At 38.0% G+C, this 27396-nt stretch overlaps 4 protein-coding genes across 6 annotated transcripts in view; 1 reads left to right on the top strand and 3 right to left on the bottom strand.

The window, feature by feature from the left end:
- piezo1 (piezo-type mechanosensitive ion channel component 1) overlaps positions 1-945 on the bottom strand; it is a 66349-nt gene extending 65404 nt beyond the window's left edge. For both annotated transcript variants that reach the window (XM_057340557.1, XM_057340639.1), the window contains exon 1: positions 368-945. In XM_057340557.1, the coding sequence (XP_057196540.1) occupies positions 368-431 (64 nt within the window). In that variant the 5' untranslated portion in view covers positions 432-945. The remainder of the gene's footprint in view (positions 1-367) is intronic.
- A 1464-nt stretch (positions 946-2409) lies between these two features.
- On the top strand, positions 2410-6075 carry cdt1 (chromatin licensing and DNA replication factor 1). Its single transcript, XM_057341503.1, has 10 exons — positions 2410-3372; positions 3644-3784; positions 3868-4091; positions 4176-4370; positions 4457-4602; positions 4855-4955; positions 5031-5219; positions 5391-5534; positions 5612-5813; positions 5892-6075. The coding sequence occupies exons 1-10, from the start codon at positions 2872-2874 to the stop codon at positions 6053-6055; spliced, it is 2007 nt and encodes a 668-aa protein (XP_057197486.1). The 5' UTR covers positions 2410-2871; the 3' UTR covers positions 6056-6075.
- A 22-nt stretch (positions 6076-6097) lies between these two features.
- Positions 6098-10296, bottom strand: aprt (adenine phosphoribosyltransferase). Of its 2 annotated transcripts, none has more exons than XM_057342312.1 (5): positions 10167-10296; positions 9906-10009; positions 8268-8401; positions 8109-8187; positions 6098-6836 (listed from the first exon to the last, which is right to left on the bottom strand). In XM_057342312.1, exons 1-5 carry the CDS (start codon positions 10241-10243, stop codon positions 6697-6699), a joined length of 534 nt encoding a protein of 177 aa, XP_057198295.1. In that variant the 5' UTR covers positions 10244-10296; the 3' UTR covers positions 6098-6696. The 2 variants fall into 2 exon arrangements, with proteins under 2 accessions (XP_057198295.1, XP_057198372.1); XM_057342389.1 differs by having other exon boundaries at positions 8109-8181.
- Positions 10297-11202: 906 nt separating this feature from the next.
- galns (galactosamine (N-acetyl)-6-sulfatase) overlaps positions 11203-27396 on the bottom strand; it is a 29315-nt gene continuing 13121 nt past the window's right edge. Inside the window, exons 10-14 of the mRNA XM_057341834.1 lie at positions 25191-25327; positions 23158-23260; positions 18047-18168; positions 12758-12875; positions 11203-12220 (exon numbers count right to left, since the gene is read on the bottom strand). Of these exons, the coding sequence (XP_057197817.1) occupies positions 12134-12220; positions 12758-12875; positions 18047-18168; positions 23158-23260; positions 25191-25327 (567 nt within the window). The 3' untranslated portion in view covers positions 11203-12133. The remainder of the gene's footprint in view (positions 12221-12757; positions 12876-18046; positions 18169-23157; positions 23261-25190; positions 25328-27396) is intronic.

The following is a 27396-nucleotide window of genomic DNA, read 5'->3' as shown; positions in this document are numbered from 1 at the left end:
TTTGTATCCGTATGTCCCTCACGAAAACTAACCATGGTTTAACTAAAGTAACCATAGTTTTTTTTTTTTGTAAAACCATAGTAACCACTATGCCCCCACTAGTTTAACCATGGTATTTGTTTTAAAACTGGTAATAATGGTTATCAATACAAAATCACTTTTACAATAATAAAACCATGGCCAATAGGGATGCGCGCCCTTGGATCGAACCCATATTCTTTGCGTTGCCAACCCAATGCTCTGCCAAATTTGAGAAACGAGAGGCATCGTGCATTAGGGTCTTTAGTTAAATAGTCATCTTTACGTCATGTACATACATGTGTACATTTATTGTATATAAAGTACACATTTTTTTTTGAAGTCTTACCTCCCAGTAGAGAGACGGGCAGCAGACAGAAGTACAGCAGCGCGCACAACACCTGAAGCTCCATCGTCCACTCACATTCCTCTCACGAGACAAATCCACGCCACGACCATCTCTCACCATTCACAGATAATAGATCATAATAAAACTACATGTCGAAAATAGCGAATCAACTTCGATTTCGATTTAGTCTAACTGTTTTATAAACATTAAAACAACGCAGCGTGCACTAAACGCGTCGATTAAAAAACCCAAAACGGATCGATGTCGTCAGTTAAGCGCGATTTAATTTCTAAACGAACGAATAATGTTGACAATTCGCGACTGTTTCGAGAGGAAAACTTGCTGCTTCATGAGAGTCCATTATTCACTGTACATCTTCGTGGAAAATGTGATTCACCGACCACCCCTCTTACAGTATTATTTGTTAATCCGAGGGCTGGAAGAAAATCTGCCACGATTGCCTAAATTATGTCCACGAAGTGTCACAAAACTCACGAGGAGTTTTGAGTGTTTGCTCGTGCAGTCCAACAGTTCGCTGAAAGTAACTCCCACTGACGGCAGATCACTTGTGTGCCAACGCTCACTGCTGTAACGTCACAGAAATACGACGCGTCCAGTGCACTCACTCTGTGACTCAGAGAAATATACGCTTTAGTTTAGTTTAGTTTAGTTTAACTTCCAGATCGAACAATGGCCGTTGTATATACTTTAACAACACTTTTGGTTATTGTTTACAAGGCCGTATTTTCTGTCAGACGGTGACAAGACAAGCGCTCCCTCGCGCACGAATCTGACGGCTGCAATGACAGCTCGTTTTTCTATCACTGAAAAATAATACCTACGCATAGCGTTTACATTTGTATATTCTCTTAACATGATCGTTTTTGTAATGTTTCCATCGCTGTGAACAAACTGCTGAAGATCTTAAAATTGGCGGCGTTCACTTCACATGCTACGGCATGATTCACGTGCACGCGACTTCAGTATCACACGGGCACGTGCCTGAATTTTACTGGAATTTAAACATGCAGCAGTGGTTATTTATCAATTTAATTTCTTCACTTTTCATTGATTTAGGTATTAATCCCACTTTATACTCTTGTGGGTTTTCACATGACTTTAATTTTGTCCTAAAATATTTTATAATTACATGACTAGACACATTAATTAGATTAAATAAATGGAATCTATTCTTTTCGTGAGTGTCTTTGACTGACATGCTGTCATCCCTTTTGTGTTGGTTCCCTCTAGTGGTGACTTTGTGTAATTATCACTTTTTAACAAACCGGGCTCATTTCTGTGTAAAACAGGGGGGTTCTGTTTGATGTTGTGGTCTGTTATTCACAGACAAAAAATGTTTCTCTCATTTTTGGAGGTTTTTACTCTAAATATTATAATAAAGTTCATCTAAAAGCAACAATGCTGAAATGTGTGCAAAACGTTTTACTATTTTACCATCATTGACATATGGCGTTAAAGAAATTAAAAACATATAGGCCATTTGCGGGTTGTTATAGCTGTTGATTAATGGGTTTGTATTTGATTGATTTATTCTGCAGTTTACAATACAATACAGGGAGTATTCCAACATGACGACCATCAAGCGATAACATTATATAAAAATATTATATTATAACATCCAAGAATAATAGACTTTGTAACAAAGTGTACAAATATTCAGCTCTCAGTGTTGGGTAAGTTACTCTGAAAAAGTAATTAAATACTAGTTACTAATTACATATTCAATAGCGTAATTAGATTACTGTACAAATTACTCTCTCCAAAAAGTATTTAATTACTTATTACTAATCACTTGCTATATCCTACATCAACCTTGATTAGTTAAGTGATTCAAGGATAGACACAAAACGACTCTTAATTCATTCAAATAAATCATATAAAACTACATAAAGTACTCTTTTTAACTGACTAAAGTATTACAAATGTGCGTGCATTTTAAAGTTAGACTTTTAATGTCAATTCCACTATTGTATACATTGCACAGTATTTAGTTCATTACATCCGAAGTAACTGTAATTAAATTACAGAAAAATAAGAGTGATCCCTTACTTTATATTTTAAGGGAAAAATAATTAAATTACAGTAACTAATTACTTAGTAACTAGTTACACCCAACACTGTCAGCCATTCTATGTACGGCATGCGTACAATTTCATAATAAAAGCATAAAGAGGGCCTGCTATAAAATATAATAAAAATAAACTTCATATGATAAAAGACCGGAGAACTGAGTATTTTAGTTGTTCTTTGGTAAATATGTCTTGTTTTTAAATCACAGGATTAACGTTATCAGACACTTGGGTGAATGGGGTGCTTGATCAGTGGAAAGGGCGGGGTTGTAAAGAGGGTGGGGCTAAAACGTCCGTTCCGCCTACATAAGTCACATGGTCCGATTTCGCGCGAAAGTTATCTAGGACGCAACAGTAAAGGCAGTTCCGGTGGGACAACAACAGTCGCTGCAGGGTTTTCATTCACACCGCAGGATGGCACAAGCGCGAGTTACAGATTATTTTGCGCGGAGTAAAAAGGGAAGCGTCGCTCGGTCTTTCCGCTCCAAGGGACAAAAAGTGTCCGTGGACGTCGCGGAGTCGGCGGCGATCGCCAAACCGAAGACTTCGCGCAGAGCCACACGCTCTTCGCGCAACGCGACGCGACCTCTCGCTTCACCGGAGCCACAGAGATGCGTCCAGAAGGAGTTTCTCAAAGTCATCGACGAGGCTTTATCATCAGAAGCCGCGGATCCGGTGACAGACGCACGAGATGAGAGGAATGCGGTAGTAACGGCGAGCCCCCGGACTCCCAAAAGAGGATCTGAGGAGTTTGATGTTTGTTCGGTGTTGTTCCCGTCCACAGCCGAACTGCACAGCAGCGCCAAGAAGCGTCAGCGGCTCCAGACGGACCAGAAGCGCGAGCCGGGGGAGAAAACCAGCACCAAGAGCGCGAGAAAGAAACTGGATCTTTTGGGAAAAGACGGCAAAGAGCAGGTAAATATGATGCATATGTTCTACTACAAATATCACGATTAAAGTATGGTTCCTTTGAGACGATGGTACATTTTGGTTTTGTTATTGCAAAATTAGTAAAAGCCTTTTACAAATAAAGGTATACACTATATTTACTGTATGTTTTGTAAGATTTAACTTGAAAGGAATATTTAAGATCTCATATTTTGACTTTCCAAGTAGATTTAGCAATAAAAATGACAATCAGACATGAATACACAATATGATAATAAAGCTGTGTTTATGACTGTAGAGCTGTGAACCGTTGGCCAGCAGCACTCCTCCGCTGTCTCAACAAACCACCAGCAAAAACACTGTAAACCATAATACAAACACATCTCCCGTACGCCAGACAATCGAAGACGATGGGCCCAAGCGGACCACCAGGGTCAAGGTAACGCCTGGGGTCCATCGCACCTGTGCCGAACCTCCTGGTGTTTTCGGCCGCGTCATTGACCTTCTTTTTCGCTCTTACAGAAAGCATTTTCAACCGAAGATGTGGCGGCGCTGAAGTCCAAACTGCAGAAGCTGAAAGGACAATCCGAGCGTGTGGCGACTCCCTCACCTGCTCCTGTATCGACGCTCGCTGAGCTGAAGGCCCGGCTCGATGCCGCTCGTGAGATCTCGGCCAAAGTTCAGCAGAGGAAGGCCGAGCGAGTTGCAGAGGACGCTAAAGCGGCACCGCCGGGAAGTCCAGAGAAGTGAGTCGTGATTTGTGTTCGGTTGATGGGGTTGGCGAATTTCGAAAACGCACTTGTGTGACCGCATGAGTTTTTTGCTTTCAGAGAAAAGCTGCCGGCCTGTCAGCGTTATCACACTCTCGCTCAGGACGTCCCTCCTGGTCTCGCCCTACCCTTTAAATACAAAGTTCTGGTCGAGATGTTTCGCAGTCTGGACACTATAGTCGGCATGCTCTTCAACCGCTCGGAGACCGTCACTTTCGCCAAGATCAAGCAGGGGGTTCAGGACATGATGCACAAGTAAGACATTTTCCCCAAACACATTTTTTGTTGTTGTGGTTTTGCAAACACGAGGGAATCTAAACTTAATCTGTGTTTCTTTCCAGGCGTTTTGAAGAAAGCCATCTGGGACAGATAAAGGCCGTGTACCCTTCTGCTTATATCTTTCGCCAGGAGAAAAACATTCCCTGTTTCAGTGCCACTGCGAAGAAATCTGCGCATCAGCTCACGGTGGAACCGGTCATCGAACAAGGTTCGAATTTTATAAAATGTGTTTTTTAGTAATAATATTTTGCTTACGGTGATGAATTCCTCGATTATCCCCAGCGTCTTCTCTAGTACAAGTTCTATAAAAGGTTGGATAGCTTGGCTTGTCATTTTAATTAGTTAAATAAGCTTCCAGAGGTCTGATTGCATGTCCAACTCTGTTCGAATTCTCCATTTCATGTTTTTGAACATATAAACAGTATTCTGATACTTAACAAGTGCTTGTTTGATTTTCCAGCGTTTAATGGTACTCGACCAGTGTTGTCCGCATCTCGGCTTTTGGAAAGGCGGCACATTTTTCACCAAAACCTAGTTGAAATCGTGAAGGGACATCACAAGGTGAGTTTAAATCAAAGATATTCTCCACGACGGTTTTGTGCATTTTTATATACTCTGACGTCTGGTTTGGCACAGGTCTTTTTGGCTTCATTGAATCCTCCCGTCGTCGTCCCGGATGACAAACTCACCCGCTGGCATCCGAGATTCAACGTGGACGAGGTTCCCAGCATCAAACCCGGTGACCTGCCGCAGCCGCCTCAGACTGAGAAAGTGACCACCGCTCAGGAGGTGCTGGATAAAGCTCGAGCTCTCATGACACCAAAGGTAAACGCTTGACCCTCGACTGGGACAGAATTTCTTAACGTTCACCGTGGATGCATTTTATTCGCGTTAACGTTTTAGTTTAGTGACTTGAATTTCAGTTTCGACATTTGCTGTAAACATGTCAATGTTAGTTTGTACAGTATGTTGTTAAGTGGATTCTGGTTGTTCTAGATGGAAAAGGCTTTGGCTAACATGGCTTTGAAAACCGCGGAGACGGCACACGTGAAAGAGCCCGAACCTGCACCCAAACCTGTCGTGACCCCAACAGAGACGCCCAGCGCCCTGAAAGGAGTTTCTCAGTCTCTTCTAGAGAGGGCGAGTTAAAAAAAACTTGACACATGTTGTAATCATTGATTTTAGAACATTGATCGAATAAATCTCCCTCTCCTTAGATTCGTGCCAAAGAGGCCCAGAAGCTTCATGCCGCCATGACACGAAATCCACAGCAGGAGGAACGTCTGTCCAAGATGTCACGACTGCCGGAGCTGGCCAGAATCCTCAGAAATGTGTTTGTGGCAGAGAAGAAGCCGGCTCTGATCATGGAGCTGGCCTGTAACCGCATGATCTCCAGCTACCGCTCTCCTCTCAGTGCAGGTTAGTAGTGACGTCTCTACACGGTCTACATGTGCACGTCGTGAGGTATTTTGTGAAGCAACATCTTTCTCATTTTAGATGAAATGGAGAAGCATCTTCGTCTGCTGGCCGAGCTGACACCTGACTGGCTAAACGTTCATCCGATCAGAAAGGACGTGTATCTGAAACTGAACAAGACTACGGATCTGAACATTGTGCTGGATAAACTGAACCAGAAGATCAGAGAAGAGGAGCGGCGCTGAGGACATGCAAATTACATCAACGCACCACGTGCAATATTCCATTCTGGATCGTACCTGAATTTGATCTTTTAGACTGCGAGAAATTTAGTTTTGCATGTTAGATCCGAGTTTAGGTGTTTACAAAAGACTGTTTTTAATGTCCGTTGAAGATTTTATTGAAGGAATTTCTGTTGGTGTAAATGTCGAGGTCTGGGAAGATCTTGCACATTTTGCATCTGTAAAAATGTAAATCTCAGGTCAACAAGATGTTCGAGTTTGACAGCGTGCTTCAAAATGTACAATAAACAAAAAAATAAGTTCATGCAAACAATGATGTAACTTCATGAGTTTTGTACACACAAGGCACCTTTGTAGCTCTACATCTTTTACATTACAATCGCACAGGAAAATTAAAAACATGTTGCCAAAATGCAGTACTTCCTGCTTGATTCTACTTCTGAGGAGTTTCTGCATTTCTGCATTTGGAAAAGTATTTTTTCAGCCAGTTGCTTCCAGTAAAATTGTATGCGATTGTTGCAAAGCTTCTGAAAATTCTCACCTCGTGGTCACACAAACAAATGCTTACAGCTGCACATTAACTGAAACATTATAGAAAAAAACGCATCTGTACAATATGGACTAACGCTAGAATAACTTTGCTCTCAGTATTGTACAAGAGAAAACACAGTGGTTGTTTTCAGTTTGTCGGCTCCATTGAGATACTTGAGTTCAACCACCACCAGACAGGCCAGAACCTCGGCCTGCTGCTGTTTCACCAGCTCATACGCTGCCTGCAGGGTTCCTGAAAAAACAAATATATATATTAGCTGCTATCAATGGTATGAAGACTTAAATTAAGAACCAAAGTGTCTGGGATATCTTTAGATATGCCTTGGGTCCCTCATCGAGTCTATGGAAACAGATGACCGATTCTAACATCCATCAGGGAAAATTTTGAGTACTTTATAGACACACATAGGGTCTCATTCATGAAACACGAGCAGAACAGATTTTTGTGTAAATTGTTCGTAAAGTCATTCTAACATACATTTTAGGATTCCTGAAAATGTTCCTGTAAATTTGAGGAAACCTGCTCCATACCACGTGTAAATAATGCGTAAAACCGCGCACAACGTTTTTTATTCTTTTAGACAAGCTGATGACACAGCATTTTGATGCACTCTGTATCACAATGATATGTCACTAGTAATTTTTTTCTCCATTTTTTATTTTTTAACTATGGGTAAAACGCAGAGCTAGTCACCGTCCTTTTTTACACAGCCGTCCAATCACAATGGAGAAGAGGCAGGACAAACCCTACATTGACCAACCATCACACACAACAATGGAGAAGTTAATATGAATGGGTACTGCATTTTCATATTAAGTAATATTCTTTAAAATAAGATAGTAACAAGTAGGCTAACTGTTGTGGATATTGTAAATCACAGCAACCAACACATCTCCAGAATAACGCGCAGTGCCACTAAAACGTTCTCAGGCGCCACCAGCTGGTCGTTTTCAGAAGAGCACCAGGTATTATTATTATTTTAGCTGGCTAAAAACGCTTTGGTGGACACAGTTTAATTGATTAATTTATAGCCTATTAGGATCTTATGTATTTGTGCAATATAATGTAGCCAAACCAGAGAATGAAGTCCACAGGATTCCTAGATACGTCATTTGTAGTTGTAATTCATAGGCGGGATTATGCTAATTGTGAATGAGCGTGCATGCGCGCCCTGTTTACGAGTGATTGGGATTCATTAACACACACGTTACTATCAAATCTGACGTTTACGAAGTATTTGTGAATCCGGAGGCAAGTTTTCGGGAAAGGTCTGTTTTACGCGCAAATTACTCGGAATTTACTCATATATTTAGGAATGTTTCATGAATGAGGCCCATTGTGTTTAACATTTAGTGGTTTGAACAAACCCTAAACCCCAATTGTCAGCATTAGTGAAAGTGACACTCGTCTTCGCCAACATCACACCTCCAAATATGTCCCGATCATACATGTGAGCCCAAATCATTCTCAGTCAAAGCAGACGGGTGGAGAAATAAAACTCACCGCCCGTGGCCAACAGGTCATCTATGATCAGGACCTTCTGTCCTGCAGACACGGCATCTTCTTGCATCTCCGCCTCAGCCTGAAAACATGCCAGCGAATGAATCACTGACCAGAGACGTGCATTTCAACAAAGAGAAATGTTATATAAGAGAGCGTCACCTTTGCATACTCCAGACTGTAAGAGACTGATATCGTGGGCCCGGGCAGCTTCCCTTTCTTTCTGATGGGAGCAAATCCTATCCCTAATCTCTGAGCCAGCAGCGGCCCGAACAAGAATCCTCGAGCATCAAGTCCTGAAAGAGAACGACGACAACCATTAAAGTCAAAATACACCAACCAAGCTCAGAATGAGCTTCATGCAAAACGTTCAGGATGTTGTAAAGGTCAAGTTCCTGTAGAAGGTCATGGGTTAATTTCCCAGGGATCACACATATCAAATGTGTACTGTGAATGCACTATAAATATGTGGAAGTGATGATCAATATGCCCTACTCCCTTCGAAGGGCAGAGCCCTTGAAGTGAACTCTTTGAAGGGTGTAGGGCACTACTGTCACAAAGGGAACGACTGGCCAAATGTTACCTTGACCTCTGAATCCAGCGCTCGTTTGTTGAAAATAAACAATATTTTTAATACTTCTTGTTAAATATTGTGTAATTATGTCTTATTTCACCTTGTCTTTTCATTCCACTTGGTATTAATAAAGGGAATATATGATAAAGGAAACCTATAAACAAGTAGCTATTTTTAAACATATTAAACATACTTTCCTATAAACTAAATTATCTGTATACTATACTTTAACCATCTTAAATCATATTTATCACTGACAAAAACAGTGTAAAACAAATACAAACTAAATTATTGTACTTACATTTAGGTAAGGTCAAAATCCCGCACCATATTTGCTTCAAAATGCGTCGCGAGAACTCGTAATCCAAGAACACGTGATCACAAACGGTAGGCTGCGTCCGAAATCGCCTACCTCCATATTCAAACACATGCTTATTCTGATTTGTACATATTAAAATATAAAAAAGAATAAGGGAGCATATTACATTTTATTGTGCTTTAAATGAGTAAAAAAATATTATTGACAAATGGGCAAAACCTAAAGGATAGTGGCAAATAAAAAAAAGTCAAATCTAATTACAACGAATTAGCATTTGGGGTGAAAGTAATTAGTCTTTTAATATGTCATAAATTGATTTTTGTTGTAAATATGCCTGACAAGATTGTTACGCTGAATGACAGTTTAGTGGGCGTCTTCTGTAAATCAGGGGAAAATGTATGATATTTATTTTTTGCTCAAAAAAACAAAAACGCAATTAAACAGAAAACTTTTCCATTTTTTTGAACAACAACAACTTAAAGCATGCTTAAACCCTTTTTCGTCTTTGACCCAAATACAACAGATATTTCAATATAAGTGTCACTGACAAAGACTATCAGAAGTCTTGCAACTTGAAAGTTATCTGTAAAAAAGAATCTAATCTTCTACTCGTAATAAATGATTAAATATGTCACAGATCAAACCAATCTTTTTTACTAGTTGAAATTCAATTTTTGATATCATGAATGTACATTTCTGCGAGTGATGACGTCATTGTTGATATCAAGAATTCACATTTTTACTAATGAAAATGTAATTACTGATATCAAAAACAGCAATTGTTACTAGTAAAAATTGAATTGTTGATATCAAAAATGATAATTGTTACTAGTAAAAATTGAATTGTTGATATCAAAAATTCATATCCTGAGAATGATTAAAAGCTAATTCGGCTTGCCATACTTACCCACTATAAGATCCACCTGAGGGTGTGTGTTTCTCACATATTCCTCAAACAGATCTATGACAGCAGTCAGAGCCTGTGGATTCTTCAGGATGGGAAAAATATCCCTGCAGGGAAAAATCACTGTCATGAAACTCCACACTAGCTGCATTCCCGTTCACGTCTATATAACGTTATACAGCATGCTGTACTCGTTTCCTCACTGCACTACAATCACATCTTGCTCAGTTTTAATAGTTCAATAATGCATTTTGTTATACGCACTTGAACGGAATCCCTTTCGTTGGGAAATCGTTGAAAGTTCTGATGCACCGGACGATCAGGTCCCGTTTCTCTGCCATCGTTCACGCGCTGCGGGATTTTGGACTTCGACACCGGATGAGTTGAGCGCCAATAGCGGGCGCTTCCGGCACATGCGTCGACGTCGCGTGACGTCACCACGAAGACGGATTTATTTTTCATTTATTCAGGCGTAATGTTATCCAGTAAATTACAAACTCTCTAGTATAATAAGAGTATTTCACCCAATTGCTCTTTTGGCCATTAGTATGAAGAAACAACTATTCATTTATTTTGGGATTGCGCGTATTGTAAAATATTTTGGGTTGACTGCAAAAAACTATCCTTAGATTTTTCTTTAAGTCAAAAAAATATGCTTTTTGGTGATTCCATGAAGGCAGACCTTCTTTTATAAAAGGTTTACAATTAATTTATTACTTTTTCTTGCTACGTTTTATATTCACAAATGTAATTTTGACTCTTTTTTATTTTTTTGAAAGATATTGATATATATTTAAAATCCATAAGAAACTCTAAAAATGTAATTGCTTTCAAAACTCTTGTGTGTTGTAGTACTTATAAGATTGTATAGCATGTATGTTTGTGTATATTCGTATATAGGCTATACATGTAAATATATATATATAATTATATCTATATCTATATATTCTACTCTTTCCCCCCAAAAAACGTAGCTTTGTATACTGTGGTAGGCTATATGAGACTAGTTTTGTATTGCACTTCTGCATTTTGTTGATATTATGTTGTTCCAGTTGCTTCCATTGTTGATCTCATCTGTAAGTCGCTTTGGATAAAAGCGTCTCCTAAATGACTAAATGTAATGTAAATGTAAATGTAAATATATTTGTATTTGATTTGATTTTTACTTTCTTTTATAATTTTATGTAACCCATCTTGCTGTTTGTTTTACTGTATGTTTAATTTGTATTGTCTTGTTGCATTAATAATAATAATAAAAAAATATTCAGGCGTTAAGAAACATACACTTTTGTGCACGTGCAAGTATTAAACATTTATTAAATTATGCCTACAGTACAAAAGAAACATATATAGTGACAGTAGATCATATTATAAACATCAGAATAAATGTGTATTACACATAGGAATATCAAAAAATGCTTTGCAAATCTCATAAATGCTTAATTATGGTAGCTTTCTTATTCATAGAATTTCTAAAACTATTGCTTAGCTCAACAAAATCATAAAGTTGGGTTTCTTGTAGCACATGTATCTTGCTCAAGGTGGCGCTTAACATCTCGGACAATAGAAATGAACTGATCCCAAGTCAAATCCCAAAACAATATTTGAATGAAAAATGTCTTTATTTTGATTTTAAGGCAAAATTAAAACACATACACATGTTCTCATGAAATTCGTCCAATAATACTAATATTACTTTACAGTTCACTTGACTTAAAAATAAAGGTGTCATACGATGCAGTACAAAAACCACTGTTGGATGTTTGGTCCCTTAAAAAAAACCTTCTATGGTTCTATGTGGTGAAAAATGGTACTTTCGACTTTAAAAAGTAAGAATAAATGGTGCTTTTAAGAACTTTTGATTGAATGTTTTTTTGGGGAACCAAAAATGTATCTTCTATTTCATCGCTATGAAAAACCTATAGTAGCACATTTAAGAGCATACATATTTAAATACAGTACATATATCATGTATTCACATTAAAATGTACAGACAATTCATTGTTTAATTACAGCCTTCTATCGAAACTACTACGATATAATATCTGACGTGAAAAGAAACAAAGCTCAGGCTCAGTTTAAATATCGTAAGAGACCAATGATTGAAAAAGTGAAAACTTAATCTTCCCTTTATGAAAATATGATGTATTTTTAGGGTAAAATATGATGTGTACGTGTTTCAAGATGGGATTTGTCCCTTTAGGAATGTTTCTGTGGGTTTCCTGTATAAATTAATGTGGCCAGTCACACTTCCATGGCTTTGACTCGGGTCCTTTAAGACATTTGTTCAGCTGCTCACAGCCGGGAGGACTCCAGTTCTGTTAGAGAAACACAGGGAAATAAAGTTCATTTAATGCCTCTATTGTACAGTGATATAAAACTGATTGTTGCTTTTACCATAAATGAACACTTGATGGCACTGTTGCCCCACTAGCTTTTATAGAACAACTGTCTCCAAACCAACACTACATGTATTTTCAATTGTTTCAGTGTATTCAATGGCACCCAATACATAATAGTTTAATTTATAATATACGTTTCAAATGCATAATATTTGATTAAATGATCTATTAATAAAGATGATATCTGGTTTCAATTGATAATTGTACGGCACTACAATGGCCAAACATCACAAACACATCCACATATACAGTATATATATATATATACTGAATTTGCTGGTTTACTCATCGCATTTGAAATCAAGAGGGGTTTGTTAAGAACTAACTGGTCTCACTTGTTGTGATGATGATTCCTATCTAATGTTAAATCAGATCTGTAGAAGCAGATGCTTAGACAAATGTGTCACACGCTGTACTGACAGTACGGCATCAACGGAATAATAATCATCTCACCATGACAGCGAGGTCACACATGTTGAGCTGTGGTGTTCCTGGAATCAGATCCTTCTGATGCTGCTCTACCACTGCGGTCACATATCTCAAAACATCTCGGTATTCCCCAGACAAAACGCTGAAAGACAAATTAAAAGAGAGGTACGCATTGGATTCGAAGAATCTCACGAAAACATGAAGGTTTTCCATATTTTAACCCAAAATAGACCTATGAAACATTTTTATAAAGATTAGTGTCAATGTGACATTTTCATGAAATTTGAGCACATCCTCTTGAAAACAGTACAAGTACAATTATTTCTATCCAGATTTTTTTGGACATTTACAACATTTTTCATATTATACTATTGGGCAATTCCTTGAAAATGTCAATATAACCATGAAAAAAGAAAGTTTCTGCCAAAGGTTTTTACTATGCTAACAGCACAGATACCAACATTTGGTGGTTCTAATAAGTGATGTCTCCAAGTTTTTAAAGCATTTCTTTTTATTTTTGGTGCATGTATTTTAATAGTCAGGTAAGTGTCATTTTCAGGAGTGTCACATCCATAACGGTACATATTCCTCATAAACGGACACATGAAAATGAAAATAAAGTGACTATTTTATGTTCTATGAAGAGGCATCCCTTCTCAATTGGTTGGGTATTGCTTCAGGTTTGTGCATTTTATTTCACAGAATTCCTACAAAGTTTGTCGTCTCCCAAAACCGTGTCCTTTTTTTTGTCACATCCATAACGCATGTTCATTTCCCCTTTTATAAAATAGAAAACTTATGCATAGACTGATATTTTTCTGATGTTTAAACAAGAGTTTAGTCAAATATAAACAGATGATTCAGTATATTGGTAACAAATACATTCTCTGAGCGTTTTTACGTCACGTCCATAACGCAAAACGCCACATTCATAACGCTGGAATTGCCCAATTACTATATTTGGGCAGAAGAGATTATACAAATAATGCAAAACAATTCAAAATGTCATGATGGTCGAAAAATAGGCTTCATTTTTCATGCAAAAATATTTGTAGGATTCCAAGGTAAAAAAAAACATACGTACTAAAAACATGCACATTTTACAGTTAGTTACAGTAAATTCAAGATTTTATTTGTCACATACACTTTGTAAACATGTAGTGAAATGTTAATCTGGTACACTCCGAAGACCACGCAACACAGAGGAGAATATAGAAAATATATATACAAAGGAAAATAACAATAACAATCCCATCTATGAAGAAGTTTAAAGCATTAGAAAGACATGCTGTTGGATTACTCCATTGCCATTATCTGCATTCTGTTCTATTAAAAGCCATCATTACAGCATCACATCAGCGCGGAATATCAAACACTTGAATTAATGCCTCACTCAAGCCTGGTTACTAAAAGACAATGCATGGAAAAATATGTGACAGACGGTCAATTCCACCATAAAAACACACACATGCACCCCCCACAAACAGGACCCGAGGGCCGTCACTTCCTCAGAAGCGTGTCATTATCTTGTGCCGGACAGCGCGCTGCAGCGGGACCCTGGTGGTTTCACAGGAACGCCGCTCTCGATAGGACCTGTAGGCTTAATGGCCTTCAGAGAATGTGTGTTTGTGCGAGAAACACACGCAGACAAATATCACCACTGCAATTACGCAAGTAATACAACGGCAGGCAGCACCTGTGTCCGCCCTGTCCCCTGCTCTCAAAAGCAGCCTTCTGATTGGTCCCCAGGGGAAGCGTGTGTGTGTGCACAGGGGGGGTGAAGTGTCAATTAGTGTAATTACCCCGGGCGCTGTCCGAAGCACACCTCCAATCACTACACTTCTGCCTTCCCACGGGACAAACTAGCATTTGTTCTTCCCTCCATCAGCCTTCACCTGAAACGTCCATCCACCCCAACACATGACTTCACTTCTGACAGACTTTATATCAGCGGTGAGAGGTTAAACCAACATGACCAAAGCCAACAACTGAGACGTCCGGGTCACATATTACTCCAACACGCACACACAAAACTTTGATGTATTGTTATATAGCAGAAGAAATGAAATTATGCTTCAAGAAAAGACTTTGAGGACTAATGAAGTTGAATACTGTTTTTGTTTGCATGTCAACTAACCATCCTATCAGAGTCATTATAGTTTGGTTTTTAGTTTTATTCATATTTTAAATTAGATTTTATTTTTAATTTTTATGATAATTTTAGTTACATTTTTTGCTTTTGTGATTTATTTGTTTATTTTTATCTTGCTTATCAATTATTAGATTTTTATTTGTTGTTTATTATTATAATTTTAGTGCCTTAAACTTATTTCAGTTTATTACCGAGGCAACATTTCAATTTTTCTTTTTTCATGTCAACTAACCATCTTATAAATCAAAGTCATTATAGTTTTGTTTTCACTTTTATTAATATTTTAAATTAGATTTTATTTTCAGATTTTTAAATTTTTAGAGATTTTGTTATATACTTTTGTCATTTCAATATTTATTTGTTTTTTTATGATGCTATATAAAATTAATTTATAAGATTATTTTTGTTTTATTTTATTTATTTTAGTTTGTTGCTTATTATTATCATTTATAACTATTTATAGTTTTTATTTCAGTTTATGTCTGAGGCAACATTTAAATGTTTCGTTTAGTTGAAGTTTTTAATTTTTCTTAAGCCAATATTTGATTTGATTTCAATAAACAGAAAAGTTTTCAACGTTTCATTTTAAGTAAACAAAATAACCTTGATGTGTGTATATATATATATATAAATTCTTCAACCCTGCATGTGAAAACCCAGCTAGTAATTTTCAGTGATTTAAAATTCACTTAAAATCATCCTACATAATGTTAAGAACATAAAAATATAGCATTAATATCTTTAATATAAGGCCATGTCAATGAGTGAAATCATAATGAAATTAATAATTGAATTCAAACGTTGGTGTTTTCACAGACAGGGTCGCACATATAAAAATTGTTGTTCAGATTTGACCAACGTTTTCATTTTAAAATGAACTGATCGAGCGTGATTATTGCCTGGTTCCTCTCAAAACCCCCAAACTATCATCATTTTCATCTTCTCTTAGTTACAACTGATCAATTCAAAGAGCGTAAGATGTGATCACACAACCGCTCAACATCTGTCCGTCTATTCAGAGACGTTCACCTGCACACGTATGGCGTCTTGACTGTATTATGCCCCCGGGTCCCTGATCAATAATTTACAATAACATGTTTATTTATGCCAACAGTCTAGACAAACAATAGAAAATCCACAGTCAGCACAGCTCATTAGCATCTCAACCTCACTTTCCTTTCTGCGTCTTTTATTAATAACAATGCCTGCAAATACAGTCTTTTGATTTATAATGCATGACACCCGAGGGGCAGGGGCATTGCTCAGGTGTGTCACCATACTGATTAGCCATTCACGCACACGACGGCACTCTCAAACAAGAACGCGCCAGTGAATCAGTATTCACACGGCGCAAACACCAACAAATCTAACCGAGGGAATGAATAAAATGAGTCAAACACGCACACACAGCTTGAGCAAGTCGAGGGAATTGAGTTGAAGAGGCAATCGAATACCCCTCCCGTCCCCCCGGTGGAAATTGAGCAGTTGCACGAGGACTATCGATTGAGGGCTGAAGTGCTTGTCGGCCGCGGATGAGACCTGAATTGTCTGCTACATCAGCCCGGGCCGGACGGAGGGAGGTGAGAGATCTCGGCCCGGGTGATGCGGGCGCGAGTTGGGGGACAGCATCGCACGGGCTCGGGTCATATACACAAAACGATTTTTTTGATCCGCTCGGTAAATCTCTCACTAGAGCCAAAAAAAATCTGCATGGAGACAAAACAAGATTCAACATGACTATCTTTACATTAAAGACGTCTTTAAAACACGTCACATTTGACTCGGCGTCAGAACCGGCCCTCCCTATAAGCAAACTAAGCGGCTGCTTAGGGCCTCGCCGCCACTAGGGGGCTTGAAAGAGCGCTGTACAACAAACGACATACTGTAAGTGACTAAAACATGAAATAATTGACAACTGTTTAGAGTTACGATAGAAATGTTGAACATCCGACGGTATTCACTGATGCAAACGACAAAATGCTGCTTTAGATTTAAAAAATGTAATTTACGTGATTCGTGTAATATATAATTATCTGTCAATTCAGCGTTTTACTGGGGATACCATTAAGAATAATTGTGTGCATATTGTAAATTAATGTAATGGTTAAAGTAAATAAACTAAATTTAAAAAAAGATTAAATCATCCTTAAGGGCTGTGGGGCTTTAAATGGGTGTCTATGGGTTGTGGTTAAAATAAAATAAACATGATTTTTTAATAAAATCTTTGCAAAAAGTTAAATGCATTGAACAATAAATTCCACAACCTTTGTATGGCCCATGCTCATAATTTATAGGGACAGTTCACCTAAAATTGGAAGTAATGAAATTATCAAATGTTTTGACAATCACAATACACTTGTAATGCAAGGTTTATGTGTTTTTGTTTTTATGACAGTCCATATGGCAAACACAGCTACAAATAATAAAATTGGGTGTGTTAAATTTGAAGTGTGTGTGCAAATAATCAAACATTGACAATAGTCGATTGTATTGGGGGCACAGGGGGACCCCCCAAATGAAATTCTGCTTATGGCCATGTATAGGCTTGGGCCGGCCCTGCCCGGCGTGAGTGTCGTGACAGGTGATGGTGTGTTTGTGTGTCTGTTCTGTCAGTCTGCTGATACTGGAGGTATGTGTGCGGACAGGCTCTACATCATCTTAAATGGCTGTTTAGCTGTAGACACAGATTAATGAGCAGCGGCCACTCCAGCTGGGTGCATGAAGAGCAGACGGTCACCGCTCCTGACATCCCTTCACAGGGGACAAGTGTGGGGGGGACGGGGGGGTCATTCTGACCTGTTCTACTGCACACTGGAAAGAGAATCAGGACGAAGACGGCCAACTAGCTGCTTTCACCTCTCGGGCGCTCAACGCAGCTATTGATTTTCTTTTTGTTTTGTTTGGATGAATCTTTCACCGCTGCTCGAGTCCAACAGAGCCGAGACGAGCAGATGAAAAACAACATTAATGTTTAATCGCTCTGTCTCTCTTTGAGAGAAGTGGAAGAAATAAAAACCACAACAGAATCTCCGAAGGTGGTGATTGTACTGTTATGCAGGAACACACGCAAGAAGAGATGATGACGAAGCGTTTGACGGACAGGATTGAGTAAAATGTAAAAAGACCTGAAATCAAATTTGCCAGATTAAATATGACCTTACCTGATTGGATATCTCTCCCCAGGGTCCCGCCCCAGGTGGAAGATGATTGGCTGGATGGCGTGCTCCTCTTGTGTGTGTGTGGTGACACCAGGCACCTCCTGACCAGGGCAGAAGTTTATACCCTGTTTGGAGAACGTGGTAAGAGAACATTGATCTTGTGCGTTTAATACCTCCAGAGGAAACTGGAGATAAATAGACAGCTGAAGCTGATCACATCACAGCCCATAGCACTAAATACCCCATAACTACACCACCTAACAATTTGTAAGAGAAATTAAAAAATATGGACAAACTTTAAGCATGATAAAAAACAAAAAAGACTTACGAAGTAAGAAATGTAATTTTAATTTATGTACTTAATTCCCCCCTGACATGTATTGTTATTCTTTTCAAATTATACCCCAAGTTATATTTTATGTAATTGTTATTTTATTTTTGTTGTTGTTGTAATGAGTTGTGTATGTTTATACAACTTTTGTACTCTTTTGTACAAAGAGTTGTGTATGTTTTGTACACATTTTGTATTACTTTGTACTATAATAATAATAATAATAAAAAATAAAATAAAATAAATAACTACACCACCTGGGCACCAAAAACATCTTTCTTTTTCACTGCCCTATAAACTCATAAATTGCAAAAATGGTTTTCAAATAGGGAGGTGCTCAAATAAATATCTAGTACATTTACAAACAAGTTTATTTCATGTGCTATTCAAATATTTCTTTTAAAGTATAAATAGGAAAGCATACTTTCAATGTACTTTTTAGAAATACTTAAAATTACACAAAAGTATACTGACAGAAAAGTCTAAGTATTTGGTTTATTATTAAGGAAATATTGGTCTGCTATGAAAGTAAGTGTACTCATCTTATAGTTGTGTTTACCCTTAATTAAAGGTCCAGTTTATTAAATTTAGCACCATCTAGTGGTGAGGTTGTGAATTGCAACCAACGACTCAATCCACCGCTCACTCCTCCCTTTCGAAGCACTACGGTGGCTGACACAGAACTAAGATGTTGTCTGGTTTTCGCTTCTTTGCCAAAGGAGATAACGTATTTATGAAACACGCTCTGTAGAGCAGTTTGTCCATTTAGGGCTACTGTAGAAACAACACGGCGAATTCCACACAAGGGGACCTGCGGTGTATGTAGATGAAATAGCTTATTCTAAGCTAATAAAAACATAACACTTCATTATGTAAGATCTTTATACACCTCTGAACACATAGTTATGTATATTATATTGCATTTCTGTCAATAGATGCTCCAAAAAACTACACACTGATCCTTTAAGTAGTCTATTAAATACTTTCTAAATACTAATTTCACAAATGTGACATACTTTCTTCTTAACATACACATTCAAGTTTATATAGCAAGTCAGCTTTGCCTTTGGGGTGGAACAGTTTAGAGTTAATAAAACATGTAGAACTGTAACTGATCATATTTGTACACGGTGATTATAGGAATTTACTCTAAGTCAAGTACACATAAATGTATATTTCAAGTACAAAAATGTATACTAAATAGGAACACAGTAGTATACTTAAAGTGCCAAAATAATATTAGTAAACTGTAAGTATGATGTTTAGTTCACTTAACGAAAACTTGCACATTTGTAAAAAAACGAATAAACTAGTAGTTGACAGAGTATACTTCAAAGTGTGCTTTTATAACGAAAAAGATTTAAACTAGTAAACAATCAGTTTTCCTATAAGTTCTCTAATAGTATTGCATTACAAACGCAAAAATGTAGTAAACTAGTTGTGTACTCAAAGTTGACTACGGTTACATTCAAAGTATACTGTACTTAAAAGTATGCTTTAATAAACCACAATTGGACCAGTTTGAAAAACTGAACTATTGAAATAGTACACTTTCAATTAAACTATAGTGCATACTAACTACATAAAGTACACTTAAAAAACAACTATAACTATAAAAATAAAAATGTAAAAACCTAAAAATGTTACCCGAGTATACTTAATAAAAAGAACATGAAGTATGAACACGAAGTATGCAAAAATCTCTAGTATTATAAAGCTCTTGTATGCAAATGAGTAGCGGAAGCCCAGAGCATCGACTGCAATCTCAAAAAATCTAAAAGCCATAATCATACAGTATTCCTTTCAACAACACCAGAACTACAAACAAGGAAGGTTGAAGATGCATGTGTGTGTGTGTTTCCGCTCATAGCTCGAGGCCATTGTGAATTGTACCTGGCAGAAGAACCGCAGGGCTTTATTTGCGAGTGTTGCGCCCAGCGGGAGGTGAGATGAGTGCTTTTCAAATGAGCATCTCATAATATTCACATGTTCTCCACAAGAGCATGTGTTTGGGAGGGGGGTCATTTTTAAGGGAATTGTGACTCTATAAGGATTGTGTCTTGTCACACACACACTTTCTGGTCTCCTATGAGCTGGCCTGCTCGTGCTCTCTGTCTTTTGAAGCGGTCTGCGTGCTCTGATCTTACAGGCATGAAACAGGCCAAATCCCTGAAGAACCAGAGAAAGAGCTTCAGACTGCACCCAAAGAGCCGACGCAACAGCTCTTCTCCATTATTAATGCAGAGCAGATGAAAAACCAGAGCAGGCTACTTTCTAAACAAAAAAAAGAGAAGGTGGATCACCCATGAAAATACCCACATCGTAAAAAAGAAATCTTCAAGAATCTTCGTTTTTGAAATGATGTCTGTGTCATGCTGTTGTGTTGAGGATCACGGGAAATCACTCATCTGTCGGTTTGTAAAATCAAAGTCAATGCAATGATTCTGTATAGCTTTGCATTGGCAACACGAATGTTGGGGGTTGAAAACAAACAAAAAAAAAACATAAATTCAGTGCATCGTGCCAACCAGGGTTAAGAATAACTCAAACTTAAAACATAACTGTTTAATCAAATCAAATAAAGGCCTAAACATTTTAAAAACTTATAATATTCTATATATTTCATAATATTTCAAAACAATAATTTCAACAATAATCTCTTTATAAATAAATAAACTAAACAATTCAATTCAAATGAAAAAACAAATAAAAACATGTAAATAAGTTAATTAAATTATACATTTAAATTACAGAGTAATATGATAAATAACTAAATAATAAAATGTCAAAAGCACATGACAAAATTGCTAAAATCAAACTAAAATTAACTTAAAAAAAAAAAGTCAATTCAAAATCGGGATACTGATGAATGAAAGTTCTGTCATCATTTACTCACTCCCAAGTTGTTCCAAATCTGTATAAATGTCTTTGTTCTGATGAACACAGAGAAAGATATTTGGAAGAATGCTTATAACCAGACAGATTTTGCCCCCCATTGACTCTCACAGTAAGAAAAAATACTTTTATCCTTTTTTTTGTTCCGGTTGAACACAAAAGAAGATATTTTGAAGAATGTAGGACAGCAAACAGTTCTGGGGCACTTTTGACTACCAGTGTATTTTTTCCTACTATGGGAGTCAATGGGGGGCAAAATCTGTCTGGTTATAAGCATTCTTCCAAATATCTTTCTCTGTGTTCATCAGAACAAAGACATTTATACAGATTTGGAACAACTCGAAGGTGAGTAAATGATGACAGAACTTTCATTTTTGGGTGAACTGTCCCTTTAATTCAACTACTGTAAATTGAAAAAAAAAAACTAAAACAACTCCAACAAAATACAATAGAAGCCTATGGGGCAAAGATATAAGAGGTTTACAAAAGCAGAAATGAGAAGCTTGTGTATTTGTTAAAGAATTTTCATTCATTTTTAATTTAATGAATTAATTTATATTTAGTTTTTTAATTATTTTAACTAATTTTTAATTGCTCAAAGTAAATACAAAACTACAATATCTTACAGTATATACCGCATACTGATATTTCCCCACCACGTTTCAAACCCTGATTTACAAGAACACTAAGCCACGCCCCTCAGCTGTCAATCAAAGCTCAGCATTTTAATCATTAAGCATTATGAAACCACTGAGACGTGTAATTTAAGAGAAGAAACTTAACATCCAGGTGAGGTAACACGCACTAAAATACTTCACATTATTTCTGGAAAGCGTGCCGTTGAGGACGGTCGGATGCAGAGCACTTACACTGTGAAATTTCTCATTTCACACTTCGCCGATCCGCGCGGCTTTCAAGAGGAACTCACCCGAGTGACCGATACTATTAAGCCATCATTTCGAGCGATTTTAACAGACAACAAACCAGAGGTCAAAAGCGCCTTGTTTTTGAGAGCGGCGTGGATGGCTGCCAAAATACCTGCGAAATGTTTAACGCCGAATCTCTGACGTCACTCCTAACAACCGTCCAAATCAATTTCAGCGCCGTCGCCTTTGAAATTAAAGATGCATTGACCTGGCAGAGAGACCCTGAGCACCTCTAAATGTGTGCGTGACTCAAAAGCGCCAGGTGAGACCTCCCGAAAACACATTAACCGTCAGGACCGGACCTCAGCTTCCAGCCTTCTCCATCCTCGGAGCGAACGGCAATCGATTGGCAGCTCGCAAGCAATCAGCCGCCATTATTCGTGAAGTTCCACTTCAGTTCACATGAGCTGATAAAGGGGGCTGCTATTGATTCAGAGCCCATCCAGGACGGAGCAATTTAAGCGTCCGATGGGGCATAAAACAAACCCTAGCATTTGAAGAAGAAGCCGACGGCGAACGGGGGTCGTGACTTAAATGGGAAACAAAGCGTACGTAGTGTGCACGAGACACAGCGAGACGCGTCCCGAGGGCTCGGCAGAGAACGCAGCTCGCAGGATGAGGGATTGCGCGCTAATAGATGAAGCGTGTTCGCAGAAGTGGCCCTGCTCCATTAGCGTCATTAATATTCATTACTGCCTGATCTTCGAGTCAATATGATAAGGCATTGTTTTTGAGATAACATTAACGTGCTAATGTGCATTTGCGGAATGCTGCGTCCGCTGTATGGAGAGGCACTGTAAGACACTGTCGAGATTGTTATCACAGGAAAATGTGAATAGCGTTTGCTCCCAAAACCTCAAATGTTTTATTGTCTGTGTAAATGACTTGATTGTGGCACGGATACACAAACAGTGCAGGATGGGATGGCGGTTAAACTCTTTGAGCATTTTAGTCTCACTGACCTTGTTAAATTCCTCCCACGAGTTGCTCCAGGTCCAGTAGTGAGCTTTGTACTGACCGACCCGCACTGCCATCAACTGGTTGCCACGGTAATAGAAGATGGGCCTGATGGGTGTGAAATGGGAATGTTGTGTTAAGTCATACTCTGGTTCACGTGCATTATGTCTTAGGTGGAGGGCTTTGAACGCAAGGCCATGACGTAGCACAATATTAGTCCTGTAAACACACTGCATGTCAACTGCGAAGTTAGATGTATTAATGCACATTGAGGATGCATTATGAGCCAATCACTTTTAAGATTTATTTTTTATATTTTAATGCAAACGCTAAGTAACCCTTGCACATTTCTATGAATAAACAAACAACTAAATAGAAAGCTGGGCAATGTGATACTACAGATATTAGGGGTGTAACGATACGCTCAGCTCATGATTTGATACGATACTGGATTACAATTGCGATTGCATCACTATATTTGAACAAATTAAAAACAAGAAACGTACACTCAAATGACAGATTTTTCTAACGTTTGTTATTTGTTAATTGACAACATTCAAGGTTTAATTCAACCAGCTTTATGTAAACCAATAAAACGGAATTGTTCCGTCACAGAAAAATAAAACAGAATTTTAACATAAAATTTTCAATACTGCCATAGCTTTTCTATACATATCTTAATGTTTTCTTTATCGCGATACGCGATACTTTGATATTGTTACACCCCTAACGCCCGTTTCACACCGCACGCGTAAGCAGCACGTATTTTTTCGGTGCACATGTTAACAGGTGAGAGCATTCATACTGTGTAGATGTAGATGTACTGTATTGTGATTTTGTCCGATGATGTTGCGTTTATAAATCAGAATTTTAGCAGCGGTTAAAGTGACTGCTGGTGGCATCCCGTTGTAAAATACAGCCATGTTCAGACTTGACTTGTTTTTTGAAGCTGCTAGCGTCTGTTTTACATTATAATCCTATGGAGTAAACAGAGTTTTCAAAAAACGTCCTGAGCGCTTTTTTAAGCGCCGGCGTCTTTTTCCGCAGCTCAGAGTGTCTTTTGAGGTTGAAAAAATTCAGCATTTCTGAAAAAAAAAAACGCCCTATGTCAAGCTCCTTTTTCACAGCTAACCAATGACAGAGACCTGTCGTTTCCATAACAACATAAGAGGAACGTGATTGGTCGAGGAGGCTCAAGCTCGAAAAAATAAAATGGCGGCCGAAACGCCCGTTGGAGGATAGTTTTGTATAAATGTAAGTTTAATTTTCACTTTCAACAACGTCTGATTGCATTTCTATCGAGAAATTAGTATTGTAGTCGAAGCTTTTAAATATGTGATTAGTTATTGCAAGACGCTCTCTGTTTATAATTCAAATAGACTTCCGTTACGCTGCCTATGTTTCTCTGGGCTGCCTTCGTGTGCGAAGTCATGGCGTTCGGCTGCTATTTGTAACCAAACGCTGCGAGCGTTTTTTTACTTAAAGCGCTTTTGTCAACTTTTTCTTGTCAAAAAAAGTGCTAACACGAACACGACGTGATGACGTCACAAATATGCTAATTAGTTTGTGACGTCACCAGTGCCACAAGTCTGTCAAAATCCTATGGGAAACACTGCTCTTCCTACGCGCTGCTTACGAAACAGGCATAATAGATATCGTAGTTCTTATTTGAATATATGTCAAATCAATGTCTTGGTGTGATATGTAAAATATTAATAATGTAATATGACTTAAACAGGTTATCCAGCACTGAATATATTCACAATGTTTAGACAGAAGACGACCGCCCTGCCAAGTTGAGCTTGAATTAAACCTTTATATTTATAGCACCTTATGGAATTCATCACTCTTCGCCATCGCTCAATTTATTACTACATGACAACATTTCATATTTAATGGGTTTTCCTGTCTGTTAGTTTTTATATTTCTAATTAACTGCTATATCATTTTCATTTTTTTATTCTCATACATTTTCTGTAAAGGTGCTTTGCAATAATTGACATTGTGAAATGTGCTGTAGAAATAAAATGCAAGTTACCGGTTCACGAGTGAGTTGTTGAAGAGGACGGGACTAAGATCTATTCCATCAATGATGCGATCATCAGGTGGGACAAGACCGGCCACAGCGAGACTCGTGGTGAAGAGATCCATCACGCTGCCCAACTGAGCACTCACCTGTAGAAGCAAAGTGAATGACAAGAGACAGAAGATGTCTACAGATGTGGGTGACATGGCAGGTTACAAAACTTAAGATAAATCAATCACAACAAGTGAAGAGTGAATCACGAGTGAATCAAGTGCTCGAACCACGCTGGTTTTGGGAGGGTCTGTGCGGATGTAATAAAGCAAAGTAAAACTATTCGGAGATCGCTGCGGTCCTTCTGAAACCTCGTATCTCCAAATTATGTGATTTTTCTTTTTTGCAAATGTCTAACCAATAAAAAGTATTAAAAAGTGCTTGTCAACTTTCACAAGTATTTAATCATTTAAAAAGTACAGTGTTTTCAGAAAGACAGCAACGATCTGTAAAACAATAGCATAATTTTTTTAGATTTTTAGATTTAGATTCAATTTATTGTCATTGCACATGTACAAGTACAAGGCAACGAAATGTGACCTCTGCATTTAACCCATCCAGAGAGTAGTGAACACACGTACCCCCGGAGCAGTGGGCAGCTATCACTGCAGCGCCCGGGGAGCAAGTAGGGGTAAGGTGCCTTGCTCAAGGGCACCTCAGTTGTTACCCGCCGGCCCTGGGAATCGAACCGGCAACCTTCTGATCACGAGTCCAACTCTCTAACCATTAGGCCACAACTGCCCACATTTTATCGGAAAATAGTTCAAAGTTTATAAATAAAACTTTGATAAAAACAATAGCATAATGTGAACTTTATTATGCATATTAAACAGACTTGCTGAACATTTCCCGTTTTCAGTTTTGAATGAATCAGTAAATTAATACAGATATTGAGTTCTTTGTAAATTTGGGCTGTTTTAAATATTTTTATTGCCATTCTTTATTGCCTTTATTCAAAATCTAGCTGTCCTTTTTTGACTTCATCCATTTAATGTTTTTTTTTTAATTAAAGTAGATAATTTGTGGCAATTATTTTACATGTCAGCAGCTAATGCAACGGCAACCAATAAAGAATACCAATAAAATGCGCAATGACAATATTCAAAGAACGGATCAATTTATGAATGAACTTTCTGATCCGTTCTTAATAAAGAAAGAAACGCAAACAGTTTTCCTGTGGATTTCATGAATAATGCATTTATGCCACATCAAGTTATACTGTGAATGAAAACTTTGTGATGCGCTCTTAAAAAATGCTGGGTTATTTTAACTGGATTGTTACTTATGCTGGGTTGTTTTAACCCATTGTTGGGACAAATATGGCTGGGTTTGTCCCTTTTCGACCCAATGCTGGTGTAAACAAGATTAACTATGAAGTGCCCAGACAGGTAACCTATTACAAAAATCATGGGAATCCATTTTATTATTATTTTTTGCTTTTTAATCACATACATCAATTAGGATTAAAACATGTTTAGTTTCCACATCATACTTTTAAAATGATCGAAAAAGAACATGCAAAACTGAATCAACTTTGCGAAATCATGCATCACGTTGGAAATCTACACGTCCCGCATCACGTCACAACTTGTATCTTCTATTCCAAGTTCCCACTCGTAAAAACCATATTTCCCACTGAACGCTTAAAGATTTGGTGTAAATGAGAACAAACATTTTGATTTTTCAGACTTGTCAAAGCGACCAAATGCCGGCTGATATGTTATTGCCTACAGATTGACTTCTTAAGTGTAGTCTGTGATTCACAAATCTGCATCTTATTTCACTACACACACACACACACACACATATAAACACACAGTAGACACGTATGCAGAAGCATCCTTCAGCGGTGAGGGCAGAAGCCAGATGACGTGCTGCTCTAATCTGTGCTCGCAGGTTTATTACAAACCTCACTAACATCTCTGTAAATGAAGAAGAGAAAAGACGGCGCGAGAGAGAAAACCGCTGCTTTATCTGTCCTCCCCAGTCCTGCTGCAAAAAAAGCTTTATTTTATTTATAAACTTTGAACTATTTTCCGATAAAATGCCATTTTTTCGCTGTCATCCTTGATCTTCCATTCTATTCTCTCCTGAGCGGCCCTTTGAGGGAGACGGCACGCTCACAATCAGATAGCGCTATCAGCTCCGAGCAGCTGGCTTTGCTGTG

The sequence above is a fragment of the Triplophysa rosa genome, linkage group LG1 (assembly GCF_024868665.1).
Source record: "Triplophysa rosa linkage group LG1, Trosa_1v2, whole genome shotgun sequence".
Taxonomy (NCBI): domain Eukaryota; kingdom Metazoa; phylum Chordata; class Actinopteri; order Cypriniformes; family Nemacheilidae; genus Triplophysa; species Triplophysa rosa.
This window is presented reverse-complemented; position numbering and strand designations above follow the sequence as displayed.